At 47.2% G+C, this 25,237-nt stretch overlaps 2 protein-coding genes and 1 pseudogene across 4 annotated transcripts in view; 1 reads left to right on the forward strand and 2 right to left on the reverse strand.

Annotated features, from left to right (window-relative positions):
- Positions 1 to 1,148: 1,148 nt before the first annotated feature.
- On the reverse strand, positions 1,149 to 5,880 carry LOC119619397 (keratin, type I cytoskeletal 19 pseudogene; annotated as a pseudogene). The gene has a single exon (XR_005235895.2). The product of XR_005235895.2 is annotated as a keratin, type I cytoskeletal 19 pseudogene (transcript).
- A 2,911-nt stretch (positions 5,881 to 8,791) lies between these two features.
- Positions 8,792 to 22,077, reverse strand: LOC140709289 (uncharacterized). The gene is made up of 6 exons (XM_073007798.1): positions 21,851 to 22,077; positions 19,404 to 19,467; positions 17,012 to 17,606; positions 15,625 to 15,762; positions 14,641 to 14,867; positions 8,792 to 11,772 (listed from the first exon to the last, which is right to left on the reverse strand). Exons 1-6 carry the CDS (start codon positions 22,075 to 22,077, stop codon positions 11,689 to 11,691), a joined length of 1,335 nt encoding a protein of 444 aa, XP_072863899.1. The 3' UTR covers positions 8,792 to 11,688.
- Positions 21,922 to 25,237, forward strand: part of LOC140709333 (NBPF family member NBPF11-like) — a 41,619-nt gene continuing 38,303 nt past the window's right edge. For both annotated transcript variants that reach the window (XM_073008076.1, XM_073008077.1), the window contains exon 1: positions 21,922 to 22,059. The gene's annotated coding sequence lies outside the window, so the exon portion shown is untranslated. The remainder of the gene's footprint in view (positions 22,060 to 25,237) is intronic.

Consider the following 25,237-nt stretch of genomic DNA (forward strand, 5'->3'; position numbering starts at 1 on the left):
ATTTGCAGCTCAGTAAGGTTAGTTGTTGTAAAAATCATAAATTTTTATGGGATGCCTACATCTCCAGGCCAAGTAGAAGCCATATTTTTCACACTTAGAAACTGCAAATAACACAAATATCAAGGAGATTTATAAATAAATAGTAGGAAGGCACTCATTAACTGGAATACTGTTCCTCATGAGAATCAACACATTCTTTGTTCATAACCAAATTACTGACTCATAGGTAATTATACTGACCGAGAAGCCACACAAATGAAATGGAAACTATAAGATTTCACTCCAACAAAATCTTGAAAAATAGATCTGAGGTAACAAAGATGAGAGATTGACTCAGTATGGAGAGAGGAAAATGACTGGGACACAGGAATCACAGGAAGACAGGGAAGCTTTTAAGCGTAATTCATCGTTATCTGGATTGTTATATTGGATGCACAGGTGAGCACATGTGAAATTACATGTTTTTTCCTCTAGAGACATGGTCTTGCTTTGTCATCCAGCCTGGAGCTCAGTGATGAGATCGTAGCTCTCTGCAGTCTCAGACCCTGGAAATAGAAAAATTGAGTGTGAGTGGATAAGGGTGAGATAAACAGTAAATATGTGTGACAGTCTCTGACCAGGTTTTTTGTTTGTTTTGTTTGTTTGTTTGTTTTTGCAGGTGTCCGGTGTGAGGTGCAGCGGGTGGAGTCTGGGGGAGGCTTGGTGCAACCTGGGGGGTCCCTGAGACTCTCCTGTGCAGCATCTGGATTCACCATCAGTAGCTCCTGGATGAACTGGGACTTCCAGGCTCCAGGAAAGGGGCTGGAGTGTGTCTCACATATTAGTAGTGTTGGTAGCACAGACTACCCAGATTCTTTCAAGGGCCGATTCACCATCTCCAGAGACAATACCAAGAACACGCTGTATGTGCAAATGAACAGCCTGAGAGCTGAGGACATGGCTGTGTATTACTGTGCAAGAGACACAGTGAGAGGAAGGCAGTGTGAGCCCAGACACAAACCTCCCTGCAGGAACACTCAGGGGAAATCAGCGGCAGGGGGTTCTCAGGACCCACTGAACAGAGTCAGCCCAGGAGACAGGTGCAGAACCCAGGCTGATTTCCTGTCAGGATGTGGGACTTCATCTTCTTCTGACAATTTCTCTAGGTAACCTCTCTAAGTTTAGATTCTATGCTTACTAATGTCATTTCTGCATATTTTTAAAAGATCATTTTAATATGAGGACCTAATCTCACATGCACAAAATGCAGATAGATGAAAACTGAGAGGAAAAGTGCTCAACCATGGGCACCAGGATCAGAGTCCTGAGGAAGCTCAGGGATGCCTGGTGAGTCTTCTCCAGTCACTCCCAGGACAGAAACCTCAGTGAGATTTCCTGAACAGAACAGTTGTTAGGAAGTTTGATCACAGCCAATAGAGAGCCTGGACCAGGGTCAGTGTCATGCAGAACCTCACGGGTTTCACCTCTGACCCTTCTGCTGACACTAAAGTCAATCAGCATCAACACTGAGCTGGTGCTCCTTTTGCTCGCAGACCACGTTCTTACTTTGTAGTGTTTGTTCTTCATTTTCATTTGCTTTTCCTGCTTCCTGAAAAAGAAACAAATGGCCTCTGTGGTCTACACTCCAGGGCTCGCGACATTTTCTTGGAGCTCAGGTGGGGCTCAGGCTGTGGCTCCTGCAGCCACGTGGGAGAGGCCGATGGGACTTCCTTCTCTCCCCGTTTGCTCAGAACCCTCCAGTGTGTTGTGTGTAGGATCATCTGGGAATGTGATTGGCCATTAGTAGTGAAGGGGTGTAGGAAAAAGAAAGAGAGATCAGACTGTTACTGTGTTTATGTAGAAGAGGAAGACACAAGAAACTTCATGGTGACCTGTACCCTGAACAATTGTTTTGTCCTGAGATGCTGTTAATCTGTAACTTTGCCCCAACCTGAGCTCACAAAAACATGTGTTGTATGGAATCAAGGTTGAAGGGAACTAGGACTGTGCAGGGTGTGCCTTGTTAACAAAATGTTTACAGGCAGTATGCTTGGTAAAAGTCATCGCCATTCTCCATTCTTGATAAACCAGGGGCACAGTGCACTGCGGAAAGCTGCAGGGACCTCTGCCCAGGAAAGCCGGGTACTGTGCAAAGTTTCTCCCCATGTGACAGCCTGAGATATGGCCTCGTGGGATGGGAAAGACCTGAACATCCTCCAGCCCAACAACCGGGAAAGGGCTGTGCTGAGGAGGATTAGTAAAAGGAGGAAGGCCTCTTGCCGTTGAGATAAGAGGAAGGCCTCTGTCTCCTGCCTGCCCCTGGGAATGGAATGTCTCGGTATAAAACCCAATTGTACGTTTGTTCAGTTCTGAGATAGGAGAAAAACCGCCCTGTGGCAGGAGGTGAGACATGTTGGCAGCAATGTTGCTTTGCTATTCTTTACTCTACTGAGATGTTTGGGTGGAGAGAAGCATAAATCTGGCCTACGTGCACATCCAGGCATAAGACTTTCCCTTGAACTTATTTCTGACACAGATTCCTTTGCTCGCATGTTTCCTTGCTGACCTTCTCCTCACTATCACCCTGCTCTCCTGCTGCATTCCTCTTGCTGAGACAGTGAAAATAGTGATCAATAAATACTGAGGGAACTCAGAGACTGGTGCCGGTGCAGGTCCTCCATATGCTGAGCGCCGGTCTCCTGGGCCCACTGTTCTTTCTCTATACTTTGTCTCTGTGTCTTATTTCTTTTCTCAGTCTCTCGTCACACCCAACAAGAAATATCCACAGATGTGGAGGGGAAGGCCACCCTTTCAAAGGGGAGAAACCGATTTGATCAAAATGGGATGTGGATGTGGAATTAACCCTTTTCAAACTGTCAGAGTCATCTGCTTCAGAAGTAGTGTTGAAAAGAGCTCGTGAAATGTATTAGAATCAAGGTGGAGCCACTTGTGTTAAAACCCCAATGAATGAAGCTGGGGAAGGCCATGAAGGAGGGTTCTAACACACATACTCCTCATAACAGGAACTATCATAAATAGACTCTGCACAACCACAGCCTTGCACGGAGGCCACCATACCTTAAAAGAATGACTTCTCTAAGTACATCTGCCCAGCAACTGCTTGTTCAACCTTACACCTGTGACACCCCTGATACTGATCCTTCTAGCCCAGGGTAATTGTCTTAAAACAGCTGATGTAACCCTCCTCATTTTTCCTTAATTCTTTATCTTCCTATTGTCTTAAAACAGCTGATGTAACCCTCCTCATTTTTCCTTAATTCTTTATCTTCCTTTTCCAACCTGAATGCACCCATCCATATTTCAAATGCAATATACATCCTAGAATAAATATTATTATATTTTAGATTCTCTTTCTGTCTGTTAGTCAGGGCTGACCAAGCTACAGATGGACATGCCACTTTTCTGTGAGACGTAGAGGATAAAAGCTTTTGGAGATGTCTAGGAATATCCAATGACCATAAGATCATCCATCAATAAGTGCAGGCTGGAAGTCCCAGAGAGAGGTGAAGCTGCTGAATCACCATGGAATTTCACTTTTTCCAGTTCTGCTGATGGAGTCAGGACCGCCCATTTTATCAATGACAATGTAGCTAACCTAGAGTCAGCTAGTGACAGGGTTAAGAACATGTCTTAGGTAAATTCACAGCACCACCCATATTAGTGTTGGGTTGACTAACTCCAAAGTCTACCATAACCAAGTGTACCATAAAGCTTCCCATTACCAAGAGACAAGAGCCTTTAACATGAAATCTATGTGATTAAATTTTTAAGGTGAAAAACTGACCACTATCTAATCGGGCAAATATGATTTGGCTAATGACTTGTAGAAGTTGCGTGCGTATTGTGGATATTAACACATTTTCAGATGCTGGCTTGCTATTAAATTCTCCCGTTCCGTAGGCTGGAATTCTTTCCACATTTTGCAGAATATTTTGGTTGTGATGTAGTTCCACTTGTTCAATTCTGCTTTTGTTGTCTGTTCTTTTAATGTGAAATAGAGGAAATCATTGTTAATAATATGTTTTGGGTGGGGGAAATTTTGCAATTGCAAGCCATATATTGAAATATTTAGCCCATTAAGAGGGATTTTTGCGTTTATTCTCACGTAAAATTCTCAATTCTTTGCATGTGTAGATTCAGTTTTTCTAACACCCTCTTAGGGAGAGACTTTGGTTTATCCACTGTGTATTGTTGGTTCTCATGATGAAAATCAGTTTGCCGTCAATATATCAGTTTATTTTTCAGCTCATTCTACACATTTATGCCAATACTATCCTGATTTTATTACTCTGCTTTTGTTATTATTGTGAAATCTGGAAGTAAAATGTCATCAAGTTTATTCTGGCATTTTTACAAATACTATAGCAAAATATTTTAACCTTTAGCTCTTAAGTATGATAAAAGTGTGGCTTTAAATAACGACTTTTATTATGTACAGGTTCTAGTCTTGCATTCCTCCTCCCTCCGCCCCTTGGACCATAAAATTTTATTGGAAGGTCAGGGGAAGAGCCAGGGGTAAGGGTCCCTTCCTTCCCATCCCCTTACCCAGGAGACACCCTCCGAAGGACAGCAGAAGCCCCCAGAGCCTGCTGCCTCAGAGGACCTTGGAGGCAGGCAGGTTGTTGTAGTGATCTTCCTGGCCCTCGAGTGGGCTGCGGTAGGTGGCAGTCTCCTGCTCCAGCCGCGACTTGATGTCCATCAGCCGCTGGTACTCCTGATTCTGCCGCTCACTATCAGCTCGCACATCGCCTAGCTGGGCTTCAACACCACTGATCAGTGCCTGGAAATGCGCAGCTGGGCTCCAAAGCGCGCCTCGGTTTCTGCCAGTGTGTCGTCCAAAGCAGCTTTCATGCTCAGCTGGGACTGCAGCTCAATCTCAAGACCCTGGAGGGTGCGCCGCAGGTCAGTGACCTCGGACCTGCTTATCTGGAGCTGCTCCGTGTGGCCAGCCAGCTCCCGGTTCGATCTTCAGTCCGGCTGGTGAACCAGGCTTCAGTGTCCTTCCGGTTCTGCTCGGCCACGACCTGGTATTGGCTTCGCATGTCATTCAGGAGCTTGGCGAGATCAGTGCCTGGAGCTGAATCCCCCTCCACACTGACCTGGCCTCCCACTAGGCCCCTCAGCACACTGATTTCCTCCTCATGATTCTTCTTCAGGTAGGCCAGCTCTTCCTTCAGGCCCTCGATCTGCATCTCCAGGTCAGTCCTGGCCAGGGTCAGCTCATCCAGCACCCTGCGCAGGCCGTTGATGTCGGCCTCCACGCTCATACGCAGAGCCTGCTCCGTCTCAAACTTGGTTCGGAAGTCATCTGCAGCCAGACGGGCATTGTCGATCTGCAGGACAATCCTGGAGTTCTCAATGGTGGCACCAAGAATCTTGTCCCGCAGGTCCTGGATGGTGGTGTAGTAGTGGCTGTAGTCGCGGGAGGGCCTGGGCCCCTGCTTCTGGTACCAGTCGCGATTTTCACCTCCAGCTCGCCGTTGGCCGCCTCCAGGGCGCGCACCTTGTCCAGGTAGGAGGCCGGGCGGTCGTTGAGGTTCTGCATGGTGAGCTTCTCCTTGCCCGCCAGCAGCCCGTCGGACGCGGCCAGGACGCCGCCGTAGCTGCCGCCGTAGCCCCCGGAGGAGGACGAAGACACGAAGCAGGCAGAGGACACGGACACACCGCGGCCGCCGGAGCCCCAGTGCATGCTGGGCGCGCGAAAGGCGACCCCCGGCCCAAAACGCACGGAGCCGCCGCCCAGGCCTCCGACGGACAACATAGCTGGAGATAACTGTAGGAAGTCATGGACGGAGCGACCCTGGTGCCAGAGGCTGCGATTCGCGGAAGGAGCCGCATTCCTCCTTTTTAGAGTTTTTATTAGGAAATCTTGAAATTTTAATTTTTTTTTTTTTTTTTTTTTTTTTTTTGAGACGGAGTCTCTCTCTGTCGCCCAGGCTGGAGTGCTGTGGCGCAATCTCGGCTCACTGCAAGCTCCGCCTCCCGGGTTCACGCCGTTCTCCTGCCTCAGCCTCCCGAGTAGCTGGGACTACAGGCGCCCGCCACTGCGCCCGGCTAATTTTTTCTATTTTTAGTAGAGACGGGGTTTCACCATGGTCTCGATCTCCTGACCTTGTGATCCGCCCGCCTCGGCCTCCCAAAGTGCTGGGATTACAGGCGTGAGCCGAAATTTTAAAACGTTATTTTCTGTGTCTGATCAGAAGTTAATGGATTTTTTCCTTTATTCTCCATTTTTTTTTCTTTTTTCTTTTCCTTTTTTTTTTTTTTTTTTTTTTTTTTTTTTTGAGACTGAGTATGGCTCTGTCGCCCAGGCTGGAGTGCAGTGGCAGGATCTCAGCTCACTGCAAGCTCTGCCTCTCGGGTTTATGCCATTCTCCTGCCTCAGCTTCCTAAGTAGCTGGGACTACAGGTGCCTGCCACCACGCCCAGCTAGTTTTTTGTATGTTTTAGTAGAGACAGAGTTTCACCGTGTTAGCTAGGATGGTCTCGATCTCCTGACCTCATGATCCGCCCATCTCGGCCTCCCAAAGTGCTGGGATTACAGGCTTGAGTCACCCCGCCCAGCCTTCTTTTATTCTCTTAATTTAGCACTCCTAACTTACTGATTTGAAGATGTTGAATAATCAGTGCATCTCAAAAATAAATTTGAGTTTGTCATGTTGTATGATCCTTTTACAGTCTTACAGAATTTGACTATTATTTGGGAGTAGTTTATTCATATGTACTAAGAAAATTTGTCTGAAGTTTAATTTTCTTCTTTCGCCATTGTCTATTACTTGTAATAAGGTAATTGTAGCCTCTTAGAAAGAATTTAGAAGGTTGGCACTTCACCCATTTTTGAAAAACTTAGAGAATGCTTGTCATTCCTTTTTTAAATGCCGAGAGTCATTTTTTCTAATATATCACTTATCATGAAGAACATTTATGGTGTGCTCGGGAAGCATGCATATGACGCTGCTCTGGGTTGGGATGTTCTGTAGATGCCTATTAGGTCCGTTTGTTCAACAGTGCTTAAGTCCACGGGCTTCCTGAGAATCTTTCTCTGGGTGTTCTATACCTTATTGAAGGTGAGGTGTTGAAATCTCCTCGTTTTTTCATTGTTTTCTATTCCTCCCTTCATATCTCTTAAAGTTTGGCAAATGTAGTTAGAGTTCTATTTTTTCAAATATGTAAAAGAGAAATAAAACACTAATTGCTTAGTAATTTTAATGAGAAAAATCACATAACAAAATATTATATTTTCCAAATGCTGCCATCAACACTAAACTCCTCCAGGGGTCTCACATCTGCCCTGGGCTCTGCTCTCTCCTCAGGCATCCCACTTCAAAGTTTGCTACAGAGGAGGGGACATGATAATAGGGTCCTCCCTCTCCTAATGAAAACCAGGAGAGCCCTGACCTGACAACTCTGGGAGAAGAGCCCCAGTCTAGAATTACCAGTAGTTTTGATGTGATGATCAGCTCTGAACACACATGGCTCACCATAGAGTTAGGGCTGAACTGGGTTTTCTTGTTGCTATTTTAAAAGGCAAATAATGGAGAACTAGAGATATTGAGCATGAGTGGATGTGAGTGAAAAAACAGTGATGATGTGTGGCAGTTTCTTACCAAAATGTCCTTATGTTTGTAGGTGTCTAGTGTGAGGTGCAGGTGGCGGAGTCTAGGGGAGAGGCAAGAGGCAGAAAAGTGCGTAGGGGGCCGGGTGAGGCTGTAGACACTGTCAGTCCACTATGCCAATCTCACCACAAGTGCTGGAGAAGGGTGGGGTCTGATGGAGATTCCTAACAGCCCTGTGGTTCAAGCTAAGTCCATCAAGGCAATTGGTTCTTCCCAGAGCATGCTGTCCATCAGGAATCCCCCATGTGTCCAGCAGCAGCCATGCATTAGCATCTTCACTGTGCACAGTCATTGTTTGGGAGGAGCTCCAGGACGTGTTTCTTTGTCAAAAACTGGGTTATGATGTCAGAGAGCTGTGCCGGGTGCCTGGTCCAGGTGCTCTCTGACGTTAGAGGTAGAGGAGGTGCGTTCTCAGGGTGGAAACACCGTTTTGGGATATGTACATAAGAAAACATGATTTTCCTTGGTTCTCTTAGATGACATGCAGAAGCACGCATGCAGCCTGCAAACAATTGTAATTTCCTACTTTACCCCAAGTTCATGGTTTCTTGTAAACTTTGGTTTCTGTCCAAGTACAGAGATATTGATTAGAGTTAGTTTGTTTCTTTTCACACACTAACCCTCACCTCCCCCAGATAAAGAGCACATTGTCCTCACTCTGAGTCTGAGGGAGGAGCTGTTCCTGTACAACTAAGTGCCTGCAGAGACCACCGTGTGCAGCTTCGCAGAGTCAGACGTTTCCCCACGTGAAGCGACCTCCATGGCCCGTGATTGCTGCTCAGGTCTAATTGTGGATTCAGGAGTAGGACACATTTAGGCTATCACAGGTCAACCTGATTCTGAAAATCACCAGTTTCATAGAGAGAGGTAATAATCCAATGCCCATTCTTCTGTCGGCAGTTTGTCTTTCTTATGGGGTTGAAAGTTTGAAGAAAAAATGTGACCATATTTTTGTCTAATTCTAACTTCAGAATCTACTATTTGCTCTAGGAGACCTACAAATTGCAAAACAGGGAGTTCTTCATTTTCATCAAAATGTGCATATTTGCAAATTTCAACATACTGTTCAGAACCTGTGCATGCTGACAACTATGATTCCCGGTGCACTCCTGGCCTGGTAAAGCCCTCACAGACCCTGTCCCTCACCTGTGCCATCTCTGCATTCTCCATTACAACCTGTGCTTTCTGCTGGAGCTGGATCCATCAGCCCCCCAGGGAAGGGATGGGAGTGAATCAGGTACACAGGTCATGATGGAGTTCACATTCCAACCCACTCCTCAAGAGTCCAGTCACCATCTCCAGATCCACATCCAAAAAACAGATTTTCCTACGGCTGAGCTACCTGAGCAACGAGGACACAACCATGGATTTTTACACAAAAGACGCAGCGAGGGGAAGACACTGTGAGCTCAGACAAACCTCCCTGCAGGGGAGCTCGGGAACAGCAGGAGGCGCTCAGGACACCAGGGGGCGCTCAGGACACACATCAAGGCAGGTGCAATGAGGGGGGAAAAGGTGCTGGAGATGGGGTTTGGCATCACCATTGTATTTCACCACTGGACACCCGCCACTGTGTTTATTCTCATGTACATGATTCTTTGTATTATTAGAAAATGGCACTTATGTAAATATATACCATATGTAGGTGCATCAAGTCATCCTCTCCATCTTATGTGGACTTTTTCCAATAAGATTCTCAGTCCCTGTATTTGTTTGAGCTCCTCATAAATTACAGTCAGTTATGTAGGATCTCTTTCTCTTCTTTCTCCCTTTTTCCCTCCTTCTCTCTCACTCACAAACTCTCTCTCTCTCTCTCTCTTTCTGTCTTCTTCACACGCGCACACACACACATACATACACACACACACGCACACACACAGAGAATTCTGTAACTTCAATTTCATGATGTATTGAAGACAATTGATTAAACTGCAGCTTTTCCAGTTTAGCTGCTGTTCATATTGCTGTAAGAAGAAGAACGTTGTGTTTGTCAGCTGTGTACTTCTCTAAGAAGAGTAGCAGCTTTTTAATAATACCCAGATACTGAAAGCAGTCCAAATATCCATCAGCAGCTTAATCAAATTATGGTAAATTCATTCACTGGAAAAACACCCACTGTTACAATCAGGTACTGCTGGATATGCTCAATAGCAAGGGTAAATTCACAAGTACATATCATGAGTGAAATAAGACAAACAAATATAAGTCCATACATAGTATTCCACTTTTATAAATTCTATAAAATGAAAACTGATGTAACATAAAGAAAACCAGTAGTTGACTCCGGACATGGTAGGAGAAGGGAAGGTGGAGGAAGCAGGAGTTATAGGAAAACAAGAGGAAGTTTTGAGGGTAACTGATTTTTTCTATGTTGAGTAAGGTAATGGTTATGTCACTATTTTGCAATTGTACACGTTATTGGATGGTTATTATTTGCTCATTTTGCCTCATTAAAATATTACAAATGTAAACACATATAATTTGGTAGAAAATGAGTTAGACAGAGATGAATAAAATATATGAGAAATGAAAAAAGAAAATGACCGAACAAGGGCATTAAGGACTTCACTCAATAAACTGAAGACATTTTAAATTTCTCAACACTGAATTAAAGATTTAATTAAATATATATAAGAAATTAAAGAATCCAATATATACACTTGAAGGAACCCTATGACTAGCCATATTTTTAGGGACAAACTAGAATACAACAAAGTAAGGTCATGATTTCATAACGTAACAGGGGTTAATGAACCACACCAGGCATGTACAGCTCTGTCCTGGAGTTCATTCAGGGAACAGGTGTGTCCTGTGGTTAGGAATCATGGCACCAAGCTCACATCATCAGTTCTAGATGAAACAAGGAAAAGGCCAAGAGATCTCAACTAAAATGTAGTGTGGATGTCACATCTGGGGGAGCCGCTCATTCCCCATGTCAGTGTGGAAAGGTTAATTACCTCTGGATGTGTCTGCCAAGATTAGCGCTCATATCTCGGGAATGTGCAAAATGACTAAATACAACAAGAAAAGAGACTGGCTCAGGGTTTCTACAGTGGTTTGGTGGTGGAGGCAGAACGAGGGTTCTCACTGACAGAAAGGAGTTTGTGTGGCTTGAACCTCCAAATGGCATCAAATGAAGGAGTTCCTGTGATTCCTAACTAGATTATTCATCTTGGGTAAGAAAGAAGAGAGATGATGGAGGAATGAGCCTTAATTATCAACAGCCAGGCTCAAAACAATAGTCTGATGATTTAGTCTATGCAGCAACTATAAAAATCATGAATATGGGTTGAAAACTACCAGGTCTACAAAAAATGAGAAGACTGCTTAAAGAATAAGCAAATAATAAGGAAAAGGAGGAGAAAAATGAGGAGAACGAGGTGGAAGGCATGGGGCAGGGGATTAGACAAGGGTCCTGTCCCAATGTCTTGTGTGGAGACTTTTCACTGTCTAAAATCATCTGCTGATTCTGAATGTCTTAGGTGAGCTGTCTGCTCCAAACATCAGAAGCCCAGAGGATTTCTGAGGATACTAATATCTTCTATTTGGGCAGCCTTACAATTGTGAATTATTCTTCGTTATTGTTACTGTAATGAGAGATAGGCTCTCACTCTGTTGCAGAGGTTGGAGGGCAGTGGCACAATCACAACTCACTGTAACCTTGAACTCCTGGCTCACACAATCCTTCTGTCTCAGCTTCCTGACTAGCTAGGACAAGAGGAATGCACCACCACAACCAGCTAATCTTTTAAAACAACTTTTTCATAGAAATGGGGTCTCCAACAGAGCGAAACTCCATCTCCAAAAAAAAAAAAAAAAAAAAAAAAGAAAGAAAGAAAGAAAGAAAAAAAAAGAAAAAGAAAAAGAAATGGGGTCTCTCTGTGTTGCCCAGGCTGGTCTTGAACCCCTAGTCTCATATGATTCCCCTGGTTTTGCTTCTCAAAGCAGTGGAATTATAGGCATGAGCCACCACGTCTGGTCTGAACTGATTCTTTAGTTGCAAAATATCAACACAAGAATTGACTCCCTGAATTTTTTCTGCCATGTTTTGGTCAGTAGTGACTGATAAGATTTATTCCAACATGTTTGAACAGCAGATTTTTTTCCTGATATTCCTTGCAGTATACGTAATTCCATGGCTGAAGATCACAAAACACTGTTAAAAGATGACATAAAAAGCCAACCTTAAACTTTTGGTGATTGAAGTGAGTATAATACAAAAATTACTTTCAATATTGTGTAACACATGCATGCAACAGGACGGAGGTGAGCAATGAGGGTAAAATTTTTCAACGTATGAATCCTACAGCTTCTGAATCACAGGGTAGTAACTGATGTGTCCTGAGGGAGGGACAAGAGTGCCGTAGTACTAGTGGGATAACTGTTGGCCAAGAGAGTTTTCATATTTTAGCCGGGCACGGTGGCTCACGCCTGTAATCTCAGCACTTTGGAAGGGTGAGGTGGGTGGATCGTGAGGTCAGGAGATCGAGACCATCCTGGCTAATATGGTGAAACCCTGTCTCTACTAAAAATACAAAAATTAGGCCTGCACGGTGGCGTGCGGGGGTGGCTCAGTGGCTCACTCAGAAGCAGAACTGTCCTTGGAGCTGGGCTGGAGGGAGGAAGCAGCTGGTGGTCAGCATAGACAGCAGGGGGGACTGAAATATTCTTTCTGCAGCTGGGAGGAAAGGTGAAGGTCCCTGTGCCTGGGAGAGTCCAGGCTGAGGCTCGGAGCACCTGCAGTGATGCTAATCCTGAGAGTCCCCTGGGTGCTCAGATTCAGGGATCTGCTCCCAGCCTCAAGGTTGGGGATGAGGCTCAGGAGGGATAGAGGGGTCTGTGTGGCAAGGGAGGCCCCCCAGTGGGTGACAGCCCTGCCCACCAAGGGCTGGACCACAAGACTGAGCTTCCTCACGTGTCGTCCTTTGAGCCAAGTACCCTGTGGGGAGGTTTGGACCAGGCTGGCCTCAGTGCTCCTGCCTGGAACTTCGAGGCAGGCAGCCCAGGGGCCTCCTGAGCTCAGGCCACACCCAGTGGCAACCTTCTTAACTGTGGTCCTGACCACATCTCTTCCTGCTTAAAACCACTCAATGCCCAGTCAATGCACACTCAAGGCCCAAGGTCCTGAACACAGCCTGCAGTCCCCCCACCCCCAGCCCCTGGCCTCTGCAGCACTCTGCACCCTTTCCGCCTGTTGTAATCCCCACTGCCCAGAGCTTGCTGCCTCTCTGCCTGCCCCTCTCCCTGCCTCTGCCTGCTCACCCCACCTGTCCCTCAGCTCTCAGCCTCTCCACAGGCCCTCCCACCACCCAGCTGGGCCTTCACACTCCTGTGCCCTGGCCTCCTGGACCCCCCACAGGGGAGATGTCAGCTTCCCACTCTTCATCACGAGGGGCCTCGTGAGCCTCTTCAAAATGCTGCCGAGCACCAGGAAGCATGGGGAAATGGCCCGGCTACCCTTGGGAAGCACTCCGGCTCACCACACACTGCTGGGCATGCGCAGGGCCCTGGAAATAGCCCTGGAATGGTGGAGGGGAAGGGACCTACCCAGGGGCCTGAGCAGTGGACAGAAGCTGCAGTGTCCTGGCTCTGGGAGCCGAGGCTGCTCAGTGGCACCTGCCCAAGGGCAGGCCAGAAGCCAGGAGTCTGGGGCACCAGTGCTGGGGGCCCTGCTGTCAGACCCGCCTGCCTGCCCTTCCTACTCAGTACCTACGGGGCACCTCACTATGCAGGTCTGGCACCGGACACTGGGTCCTGCCTAGACCCTGCCCCAGGGGCCTACTCATGCTTTCTCTGCTGCAGGGCCTCAGCTGGGCCAGCGCGATGACTCTGCTGACCAGGAGCTCTGGTGCCCCCTAGGAAGGGCGGTAGAAAGAGTCAGGGCTGGTGAGTCAGGAGGCGGGTACTCATCCTGGCTTCATGGCTGCCCCTCTATGTGGCCCTGGGCCAATGCCCCACCCTCTCTGCACCCCAGTACCCCTTCTATAAAGGGGCAGCAAGAATCTAGCAGCCTGTGCCCTAAGACCAGCACTTCCAGCTAGCTCAGGGGGCCCGGCTCAGCTCCTCCACCCCTGCGCACCCTGTCCAAGGGGCTGAGGCTGTCAGCTGGTCCCATTTCCAGGGAGGCGGAGTCACTCCAGGGGGCTCATCTTTGTCCTGCACAAGCTGCCATGGCTGAGTGCACTCCAGGGCTGGAGGATGTGGCCAGGAACCTCCTTTCTGGGGCTTAGTCAATGCTTTCAAATAAAGGTCCTAAGGACTTTTGCCTTGAAAGGGTGACCAGGGTCCAGGTGCTTCTGTAGGTCCTCCCACCCCTCAGTGTTCACCTTTAGAGGGGAGTTCCTGCTCAAAACAAGTCTTCAGTCAGGAGGAGGAGTTTCTTCCCTGGCCTTTCTGAGCCTTCTGTCTGCTTCTTCTTAGATCACTAGGAGTTCCTCTTGTCAGATTCCAATGGAAAATTAGGGCCCCTTTGCTGGACAAAGGCCCCCATCCACATGGCCAGGGAGCAGCCCCAACCCCACTGGGCCACAGTAAAAGTTTCGAGAGATTGTGTGAGCCACAGATTAGCCAAAGGGGTGCTCCCAAGAGAAAAGATGCCTTTCAAAGTGGCTCCTACACTCAGAGGCTGCTGGCCTGGGCCCTCCCAAATTCTTTTCCACACACACAGACAGCCCTTCTCCTTCAGCCATACGCTCCCCATCTTCCCTGGAGCTGCCCATCCATCAGACAGGAATGCCACCTCCAGGCTGGGTGGGAGGAATGAGGCTTTATGAACTCCAGGGGGTGGAAACCAGGCCGGCGCCAGCCTCCAATGCTGAACTGGAGAAATCTGCAGCGCATCAGAAACTTAAGTAAAACTCCAACAAACTCCCCATCAATCTAATAACACTCAGCTCTCTGGTGTTTCAGGGTTGGGGGTGGTGGAAGCAGAGCCACACACAATTACTCGTTGTGCGCGTGCGTTACTAGAACACAGACTCTGGGGTTACATTGCCTGGGTTGGAATGTAATCTTGGTCACTTACTGGTGATGCTACCCAAGGTGTCTGTGCCTTCATTTCCCCACCCGTAGAAATAGGGACAGCATAGTGGAAGGTATTGAGATTGAGCTGGGACCATCCGCATAGAGCTGCATGAGAGCCAGGAGGGCAGGAGGTGCAGCGCCAGGAGGCAGGCGAGCTGGAGGGCAGTCTGGGCGACAGCGCCAAGGAGTGTGAGGCCCTGCGGCGCTCCAAGGAGGAGCTTTGGGCCGCTGAGAAAAAGGCAGAGGGAGCACATCAGGTGGGGTGTCGTGGGGGGACCAGCCCTGAGTCCTCATGGAATCCCATCCCTGAAATCTAACTTCAACCCCAAGGTTCTGGTGAAATTGCCCAGTACGGATCCTCTGTCTCCTAAGCAGAGCCTGGCACCTGGCTCATTTTAGGAAGGTTTCCTCCCTGTTGATTGGGGAAAGGGGCAGAGGGGTAGCGGGCAGGGTTGGGTCCAGACTCAGACCCACCCGCCTCATCACCCTGGAAACCAGGTCCCCTCCTGGAGTCACTGGTCTACCCCTCCCAGCTGAGGGCCTGGGCCCCAGCCCCGGAGGGCTCAGTTCTTGGGAGAGACCGCATAGGCGGGCAGTGCCTGACCGTCTCCAGGAACTGGAGGAGGCAGCTTTTGTGTAGAGCCACTGACTACTCCCAGGACCCAGGGCTGACCTCTGCCCTCTCCAGCCTGAAGCTTGCCAGTGAGGACAAGGAGCAGAAGCTGGCACTCCTAGAGGAGGCACGGACAGCTGTGGGCAAGGAGGCCAGGGAGCTGTGAACTTGGCTGCAGGAGCTGGAGCGCTCATGGCTGGAGGCTCAGCGGCGGGAGCTGCAGGAGCTCCAGCAACAGGTACTCTCCCTGTGCCACCCCATTGTCCTGGGGCTTGCTGCGTGTCCTATGGCCAGTAGCTCCCCCTTTCTGGAATCACATTTCCCCCTATGTAAAACCAGGGCCTTCAACTCTGACTCGCCCTCTCACCTAACCTTCGTGTGAATGGATGGGCTTTGAGCAGTGCTTGAATCCTTGAATCTGTGCAAAAGTCTGCGTGCATTTGTGTGCATGCTCAGGCTCACATTTCTCCAAGGAGAGGAGCTGGTGTCCTTGTCCAGTTCTCAAGGAATCTGCAAACAACAAAAGGTATAGATTTCATGAACTAGGTCAGAGGTTGGCAAATTGTTTTTTGTAAAGAGCCCAAATGGTAAATATTTCCGGCTTTACCGGCCACACAGTCTCTGTTGCAGCTACTTGGCTCTGCCGGGATAGTGAGAAAGCAGCCCCAAACAGCGCATGAACAGAGGGGTGTGGGTTCCAGTCACACTTTGTTTAGGGACACTGTAATGTGAATTTTCTGTCACTTCATGTGTCAAGAAATATTGTTCCTCCTTTAGAATAGGCCATTCAGGTCTTGGTTAGTTAGGAGGTTTCGTCTAAGAGAATGGGAAGGTGTGGTTTAGGCTGGGAAGTGACAGGGTCACATTATATTTTGAAAAACCACTCTGCCAGTTGTGTTGAGATTAGAGAGGCAATAAAGGGGATATGGGTAAACCACAAGAAGACTAGGTCAGTAGTCCCTCCACCCCACTCCCCAGGTGAAGGTAGCCTGGACTAGGGTGCTGATGGAAGAGACAGAAGAGGACACATTCAAGGAAAATTTGGAAGGTAAAAACCAGCAGGACTTGCTGATGGATGGAATATAGGAGGGGAGAGGTAGATTATCAGGGATGTATCTTTGCTTATACAAGATAGATTCAGTGGCAATGAAGCTGTTAATTGAAATTGATTTTAAATAATGGCATGACCTAAAGTTATGTAAACATTTGCCTTAGATAAAATACCAAGTTTTCAAAGTTTAGCTAGGTGGACGGCATGGCTTTATTTCCTATTTCTTGGTATTTCCAATTCTTGTTAAAAAAAAGGTTCTTCTTTTTCTCAAAGGCTTATTTCAGTGGAAGTCCATCTGCAAAATCTGTTCTAAATTTAAATTGGAAAATGACTACAAGTGCCATTGACACGTTGGATTTATTTATTGCGAGTGACCTAAGGCCACCTCTCGGGGGAGCTGGGGGCTGCCTTCTGAAGCCTGCGCGTCTGCACCACGTGGCCCGGCCTGGAAGTCAGACTCCGGGGCTGTGCGGCAGCGCCAGGCCTGCAGTGCTAAGCGTGGGGTCGCTCCTGGCCTCCAAGAGGGTGTGTCTCCTGCCTCTTCAACCTGGCAGGGGCTGTTCAAGTGCACGCCAAAATCAGCGATTTGCAGAGTGGAGGGCTGGTGCTTTGAAAGAGAGGCGGAGGGGAGAGAGGGATTTCCCCATCCCCGCTGCACTCGGTCCATCCCCTCGGTTACTCCTTTTCTCCGCCCGGGAGGCCCCTAACCTGCTGGAACCATTATGCAGTAGAGGCGGCCCGGTCCCTTTAAGACCCCACAGCGCCTGCGCCTTGGGTTCTGACGCGATTCTGAGGAGCCAGTCGTGGGGTGGCGCGGGCGCAGGGGTGGCTGGCGGTTGATACCGCGGCGGTACTGGGAGGGGTAGGTGAGAGTCGCGAGGCTGCCTGAGCTTCTGAGTGAGCATGGCGCTTTTGGAATGCGGGACTGGCGACCTGCTGCGCCAGGAGCTGGGCCGAGGCGCGGCGGCGCGGCTACCGGCTGCTCTCTGGATGGGAAGTTACCGCGAAGTCCACTCAGCGTTTTCCGAGGTGAGGACGCCCCGTGCGGCTGGGCTGGTGGTGAATCCGGGACCCGCGGGCGCACAGCTGGGTTGAGGCGCGGCCGTGGCAAGTTTTGTTGGGCGAGGGGTGGTGGGTGTGGGGGCGTGCACGGCCAGGGCCTGAGTTCCCTGAGCTGGATTCTTCCCCTGCTGCTGCCGCCCGCAGCCCACCTCTGGTGCGCGCTGGGGAAGAAAGTCGCTGGCGGGTGTTCTGTGGCATCGCAGGCGGGGGAGGGACGGAGCAGCTTCCGGGGCACGTCCTCCTATATCCTGTAGAGGACACTGACCCTGGACCCCACCTTCGAGGCCAGAAGTCGGTTCCCTCTGCTTGCAAAGTTGGAGTCTTTATTGGCCTCCGGGATTCTGCTCCTGGCGGTGCCTCCAGGCTGGCGATGGGCAAGCCAGGTGTGCCAGGTCCAGGATGCACATGAGGAGCGTTTGTAGCCATCACCGAATCACCTCATGACTAGCGGGGCAAGCCTCAAATTAACCGCAGGATTTCCGGAAGGATGGCTTGTGGGGTTGGTGTTTGCACTGCAAAGAGTTGCTGTGATTTCCCTGTGTCTGTCTGTCTGTCTGTCTTTCTGGCTTCTTAGATCATCTCATTTGTCGTCCTTTCACTGACGAGTTAACCAAGACGTTTGGCATGGTTTCCTCGCTTTCCTCCTGTCTTTTGCTGCTAGAACTGCTTTGGAAAAGAAGTCTTTTCTCAAGTGGTATCTTTTCTTTGGGTTACAGTATTGTTCATCCTTTGTTTTTGTTTTTCAATTTTATTAATAAAACTTCACCAGTGAACCGGAAGCTATTTTTTTCTATTCTGAAATGCTAGCTTTAAGATTTCTGAGAACTTTGTGTGAAAGAAATCTTTGAAAAGGTACTGAAGTATACAGAGGAAGTTGACTGTTTTAAAAGTGCAGGTGGTCCGGGCTCAGTAGAGCACACCTGTAATCCCAGCACTTTGGGACGCCAGGGTGGGTAGATCACTTGAGTCCAGGATTTCCAGACCAGCCTGGGCAATGTGGCAAAACCCTGTCTCTACTAAAAATACAAAAGTTAACTGTGTGTGGTGGTGTGTGCCTGTAGTGCCAGCTACCCGGTAGGCTGAGGTGGGAGGATCACCAGAGCCTGGGAGGCTGAGATTGCAGTGAGCCACGATCATGGCATTGCACTCCGACCTGGATGGCAGAGTGAGACCCTGTCTCAAAAACAAAAACAAAAAGAAAACAAAAATCCGAAAGGGAATGAATTTTTACTGAGTGAACCACCACAGACGAAGAAATAGAACGTTACTAGACTGGGGTCTATTTGTTGGAGTGGCATTGTTGGTTTCAGATGTATATGAATGATAAAACTTTGGTGTTACATATTGTTGAACATTTTCCCAAAATGGTTGAACCATTTAACAGGGATATTCTTGTTACCCCACGTCCTTGCTGATGCCTGGCAGTTAAAAATGATTTTGCCATTCTTGTAGGGGTGCAGTAATATATCAGTGTGGTTTCATTGAGATTGAGTATCTTTTATTGCCATTTATATGTCCTGTTTTGTGAAGGGCCTGTTAAATCTTTTTATCCGGTTTTCATGGATATACTTATTTTTCTGTTGATTTGTAATACTTTATTCTGGATATGCATCCTTTCTAGGATATATATGTATTGTGTTTCCCTTTTTTCAATCTGTAGCTTGCCTTTTTACTCTTTTAATGGTGTTTTTTCATGAATGCAGATTCTCTTTTTTTGTTTGTTTTTGATACAGGCTCTCACTCTGTTGCCCAGGCTGGAGTGCAGTGGCACAATCACAGCTCACTGCAACCTTGACCTCCCAAGGCTTAGGTGATGCTCCTGCCTCAGCCCAGAAGTAGCTGGGACCTCCAGGGGAGCACCAGCACACTCAGCTCTTTTCTGTATTTTTAGTAGAGATGGGGTTTTGCCACGTTGCATAGGCTGGTCTGGAATTCCTAGGCTCAAGTGATACACCTGCCTCGGCCTCCCAAAGTGTTGGGATTATAGGCATGAGCCACTGCACCCAGCCTGAGATTCTTAATTTTAGTGAAATTATACTTTATCAATCTTTTCCTTGATGGTTACTACTTTTTGTGTCCTGTTTAAGAAATCAATGCCTAACCTAAGAGTATGAACACATTTTTGTGTGTTAACCTTATAACAATTTTATTTTAGTTTTTGCATTTTTTTTTTTTTTTTTTCAGACAGGGCCTCACTCTATTGCCCAGGCTAGAGTGTGGTGGCAGCATCTCAGCTCACTGCAACCTCCACCTCCTGGCTCAAGCGATCCTCCCACCTCAGCCTCCTGAGTAGCTGCGACTGTAGGCGTGCGCCACTATGCCTGGCCAATTTTCGTATTTTTTGTAGAGATGGGGATTCAACATGTTTCCCTGGTTGGTTTGAAATCTTGGGCTCAAGTAATCTGCCCGCTTCAGCCTCCCAGAGTGCTGGGATTACAGGTGTGAGCCACCCCACTTGGCTATGATTCACTATTTACTACATGGATGTGTCTGCTTGATCCAGCACCATTTATTGAAAAGACCATCCTTTTCTTTCTGCACCATGTGGCACTTTTTTTCATAAATCGAATGACTGTATTGTCATCTGATTTCTGAAATTAGTGTGGGTCTGTTTCTGTTTCTGGATCAACCTGGGTAACATAGTGAGATCCCATCTCTACAAAAAATAAAAAGAATAAATAAATGAATAACATTTAAAAATAAGTGCATAGAGCTGATGGAGTCATAGGTGATAATTTAAAAACAATTGTTTCTTGGCTACATATGGGTGTTGGTCATTCAGTTGTGTTGGGTGTTCGGGCAAAATGTATTAAGTGAATTATATGGTGTTCAGAATGATTGCTAGATGTTCATTGTGAGTTGAATGAGATATAATTTGAGACTCACAGAGCTACAGTTTTCACTCTTTTATTTATTTATTTTTCTTTTAAAAATTTTTGCGTCTTCTTGTCAAGGCAGTAACTCTTTCATACTGAATTGTTCTTAGGTGTACTTAGTTCTCAGGAACACTGTATGGATTGCACCGAAATAAGTGTTCAGCCATTGGAAGGGCTCACGTGATGTGATGTAAATAATAGTATTCTACATAATAGTTTGAGGACAAATCGAATATATGTATATATTTTTTTTTCTTGAGACAGTGTCTCGCTCTGTCACCCAGGCTGGAGTGCAGTGGTATGATCCTGGCTGTCTACAGCCTTGGCCTCTCAGGCTGAAGCAGTCCTCCCACCTCAGCCTCCTTAGTAGCTGGGTCTACAGGAATGCACCACTATGCCCGGCTAATTTTCTGTTTCTTTGTAGACTGGGTTTTCCTGTAGTGCCCCGACTGGTTTCCAATTCCTGGGCTCAAATGGTCCTCCCACCTTGGCATCCTGAAGTGTTGGGATTACAGGCATCAGCCATCACACCTGGCCATTTTAGTTGTAATAATTTTTATATTTTTCTAATTTAAAAGATTTACTAACATGTCTTACAGCTATTACTCATGAATATAATATTCATTGTTGTTATTATGATGATTGTGTTTAATCTTATTTTCAAGATTAGCTCCTGAAAATTAGAGATCTTGTTTCTTTTATTCATCACTGTATTCTCAATACTTGACCTTGCCTGGCATGAAAGAGATATTGAATCAATATTTGTTAAATGAATGAATGAATGAACATACTAATACCATATTCAGCAATCTCCAAGTATCACAGATTTCAGCATCTAACAAATAAAATAACTTGTATAGAGCAGAGTCACAGTCCACCTGCCATAAAAGGAAATGTCAATGAAAAATAAACCCTTGTATGTGTAGCTGCTAAGATTTTGGGGCTTTCGTTACTGTAGCATAACCTAGCGAAAGCTCAGTGAGACAGCGTATAGAATATATGTGTACAGATAGACCAGATAGTGCAGTAGATGAGATTCCAAAGATAGTTCTGTAAGCATTGACTAACTACACCCACACTCTCTTAATTCCCTAACAGAAATAATCAAATTCTCGTTCACTAAGATGTGCCTGAAATGTTACTTACTTTGTGAAAACTTCCTTGGCTACCCAAATATTTAGTCAGGACTCTTTATTTTTCCCCCCCAGGCTGGAGTGTAGTGGTGCCATCATAGCTCACTAACCTCTAACTGAAGGCTGAAGGAATCCTCCTGCCTCAGCCTCCAGAGTAGCTGAGACTCCAAGTGTGCACCACCATGCTGGTCTAATTTTTCAGTTTTCATTTCCAGAGACGGGTTCTTACTATGTTGCCCAGTCTGGTCAGGACTGTTGATTACATATGACAGAAACCCAGCCAACTCGAGTTCCCCACCACCTTTCAAGATGCTCTTTCCTGAGTCTTCACAGTCTGCGTAAATGGCAGCTCCATCAAGTTGCTGAAGCCCCAAATCTCAATGTTAACCTTGATTTCTCTCTTTTATCTCACAGGCAATGTGAAGGCAAATCCTGTTTCGGCCCAGGCGAAGGTTCCTGGTGATCCAGGCTCTCACCAGCCGATTGTCCCTTCCTGTCCTCCTGAGGGTGTCTGGAGCTTCAGTGCTGTGTGCTCTCGGCCTCCATGCTGGGGTGCCACCGACTCCCACTGTCCAGGGCTTCGGGTGGACTCTCCGAGGCACTGATGCAGAAACTTCCCCATTTGGTGCACCAAGAGCAGCCTCACACGGTGTGGGCCCACATGAAGAGCTGCCAGATCCAACAGGTAAAAATCCCGAGGCATTGCCGGCTCGATGGGGTCAGAGAGTCCTCTTTCTATTGTGACTCAGATGTGAAGGGAAGATGCCAAGGTCCCTAAAGATCGCAGGGCCTTGCCTGGTATGAAACAGATATGAAGTAAGTATTTGTTAAATCAATGAACCAATATTCACAGCGTGTGCTGCCCACGACCTGCAGTGCCGTGGTCAGGTGGAAGTGATTTTACTTCAGGAGAGGACAGTGTTCTCTCCAGGACTTTTCCTCAGTAGGTAGATCTGCATCCCTCTCCTCGCTCTTCCCCTCTCACCCCCCATTGTCTGCCCCCTTTTCTCGCTGTTTCCACCCTGCTGTCCCCTTTCACCTGCTTTCTCCTCTTCAGCTTTCTTGGCTCATCTCCTCCCTGTCCCCCTGAATCCCCCAGGCTCAGGCCCCTACTCTCTCCTGGATGGGGAGATGTGTCTGGTTTTAGGCGGTGCCCTCTAGATGTGTCCAGGATGGGGAAACATGGCTCAGTTGACAGTATAATGGGTTAAAAGAGTGGCCACTTTTGAAGGCCTTTCCCATCTCCCATTCCAGAATCCTGTAGGACGTAGAATTTATGGGCCACAGTGGAATTCTTGGTTCCCCAGGACCTTGTGGTGGACGCCTTCTTTCCCTGAGCTTTCATGGGGTGACTATTAGGTAGCAGGCCCTGCTCTGGGCTAGAGGCCCCATAATGAATAAATCTCAGGCCACTACCCCACGGAACCCACCACTGCAGGCATTGAGAGGGGGAGAAAGAAAGGGGCATGGCCAGTTTGTGTCCTTCTCACGTGGCCGCCCACCAGGTCCTGGGGGATTGGGAGCAAGTGCAAGGAGAGAAGTCCAGTGAGAATGGCAAATGGATGACATCAGACCCAGGGACTGAGGCCCCCAAATGCAGCCAGGTAGATTCTGGAGTCTCTGGCAACAGTGGGCGAGAGACAGAATGTGTTTCAGAGGAGGAGGAAGGGGTTGTACCCCATGGAAACAGTATATGGTTTTACAGTAGTGCGTCTTTCTCTAATCACTAGTTAGCATGTTCCTGTTAATGGAAAATATTGGTGGTGTACGTTCCCCAATGTTCTCATCTTCATGTAAATTTGTTCCCTCCCTCCTTTCCTTCCTTCCTTCCTTCCTTCCTTCCTTCCTTCCTTCCTTCCTTCTTTCCTTCCTTCCTTCCTTTCTTCCTTCCTTCCTTCCTTCCTTCCCTCCCTCCCTACTCTCCTCCAACTCTCTTTCTCTCTCTTTATTCTTTCCCTCCCGCCCTCCCTCCCTCTGTCCCTTCCTTCCTCCTTCCCTCCCTCCCTTTCCTTTCTTCCTTTCTTCTTTTCTTTTTCTTTCTCTCTCATGCTCTCTCTTTTTTTCCCCTTTTTGTTCTCCCTACTTTTTTGAGTCGATCACACTGTATTGAAACCCACATTATTTACCAGAATCTCTGGAGCTGCTTCTGTCTTGCAGGCAGAGAGCTCATCCAGTAGCCCTTAGCTCCTCCCAGCACCTCCTTTGATTTGTGGGTACCACTGGGGCAGCTGCTGAGTCTCAGTGGTTTCCACTCTTCACCAAGGTCTGCCCACCCAGATGGTTTGTACCTGTCCTTACCACAAACCTACACTATCTAGATTGCTGAGGCTGATTCTCCCTAACTGATCTACTGTTTTCTGGGGCACCCCAGGATTCGAGGTAAATGGCACAGGCCTGGAAATCTCCAACTGCTCTGACTCCAGGTTGGTGCATTTCAATGCCGAGTACTAACCACACAATAACAGGATGCCACGAAAACCTTGATATGGGGCTGCTGCAACCTAATTAAAAAATATTAATATTATTATTATGAGACGAAGTCTCACTCTGTCTGCCAGGCTGGAGTGCAGCGGCCGGATCTCGGCTCACTGCAAGCTCTGCCTCATGGGTTTACGCCATTCTCCTGTCTCAGCGTCCCGAATAGCTGGGACTACATGTGTCTGCCACCTCGCCTGGCTCGTTTTTTTCTATTTTTTAGTAGAGACCGGATTTCATCATGTTAGCCAGGATGGTCTCGATCTCCTGACCTCATGATCTGCCCGCCTGGGCCTCCCAAAGTGCTGGGATTACAGGCTTGAGCCACCGCACCTGGCCAACAGACATTACTTTTTAGAACAGTTATAGGTTCACAGAAAAATTGAGTGGGTAGTACAGAGAGTTCCCCTAGGCTCCCATGTCCTCCAGCACACAATTTCCCCTATAAGTATGTTGTATTAGTGTGGTCCATTCATTGCAATTGATGAACTGCTATTGATACATCATTATCAACTAAAGTCTATAGTTTACATTAGAGTTCATTCTTTGAGTTTCACAGATTATGGGTTTTGGCAATTGCATAATGTCCTAAATCCCCAATACAGCGTCATGCAAAATAGTTTCACTGCTGAAAATTCCCTGTGCTTCACCATTTCGTGTGTCCTCCTCTCTTCCACTCCTGACAACCACTCATCATTTTACTACTTCTCTCTTTTTGACTTTCCAAGAATGTCCTAGAGTTGGAATCGTACAGTATGTAGGTTTCCAGACTAACTTCTTTCTAGCATTATGTATTTTAAGTTCTTCCATGTCTTTTCATGGCTTGTTAGGTTGCTTTTTAAAATCACTGAGTCAGATTTCATTGTGGGGCTACAACACAGTTTGCTTATTCATTCACTTGGCGAAAGACATCTTGGGTACTCCAACTTTTGGCAATTATGAATAAAATTGCTGTAACTACTTATGTGCAGGATTCTGAGTGAACTTAAGTTTTCCAGAGTGATTGTACCCTTTTGATTTCTACTGGCTATGGAGAGTTCTGGTTGCTCCTCATCTTTGAGAGCATTTGATGTGTTCACCTTTTTGCATTTTAGCCATTCTAATAGGTTTCCACTGATATCTCATTGTTGTTTTAGTGTGCAGTTCCCTAACGCCAAATGATTTTGAGCATCTTTTTCATATACTTATTTGCCATCTGTGTATCTTATTAGTGAGGTCTTCAGGTCTTTCACCTATTTTTTTCTTTTTTCTTTTTTTTTTTTTTTTGCTTTGTGTTGTTTAGTTCTCAGAATTCTTCATATATTTTGGACAGCAGTTTTTCCATCAGATTATTTTGTAAATATTTTCTGCCAGTGTGTGACTTGCTTTTTCCATTCTCTTAACAGTGT

The sequence above is a fragment of the Chlorocebus sabaeus genome, chromosome 20 (genome assembly GCF_047675955.1).
Source record: "Chlorocebus sabaeus isolate Y175 chromosome 20, mChlSab1.0.hap1, whole genome shotgun sequence".
NCBI lineage: Eukaryota > Metazoa > Chordata > Mammalia > Primates > Cercopithecidae > Chlorocebus > Chlorocebus sabaeus.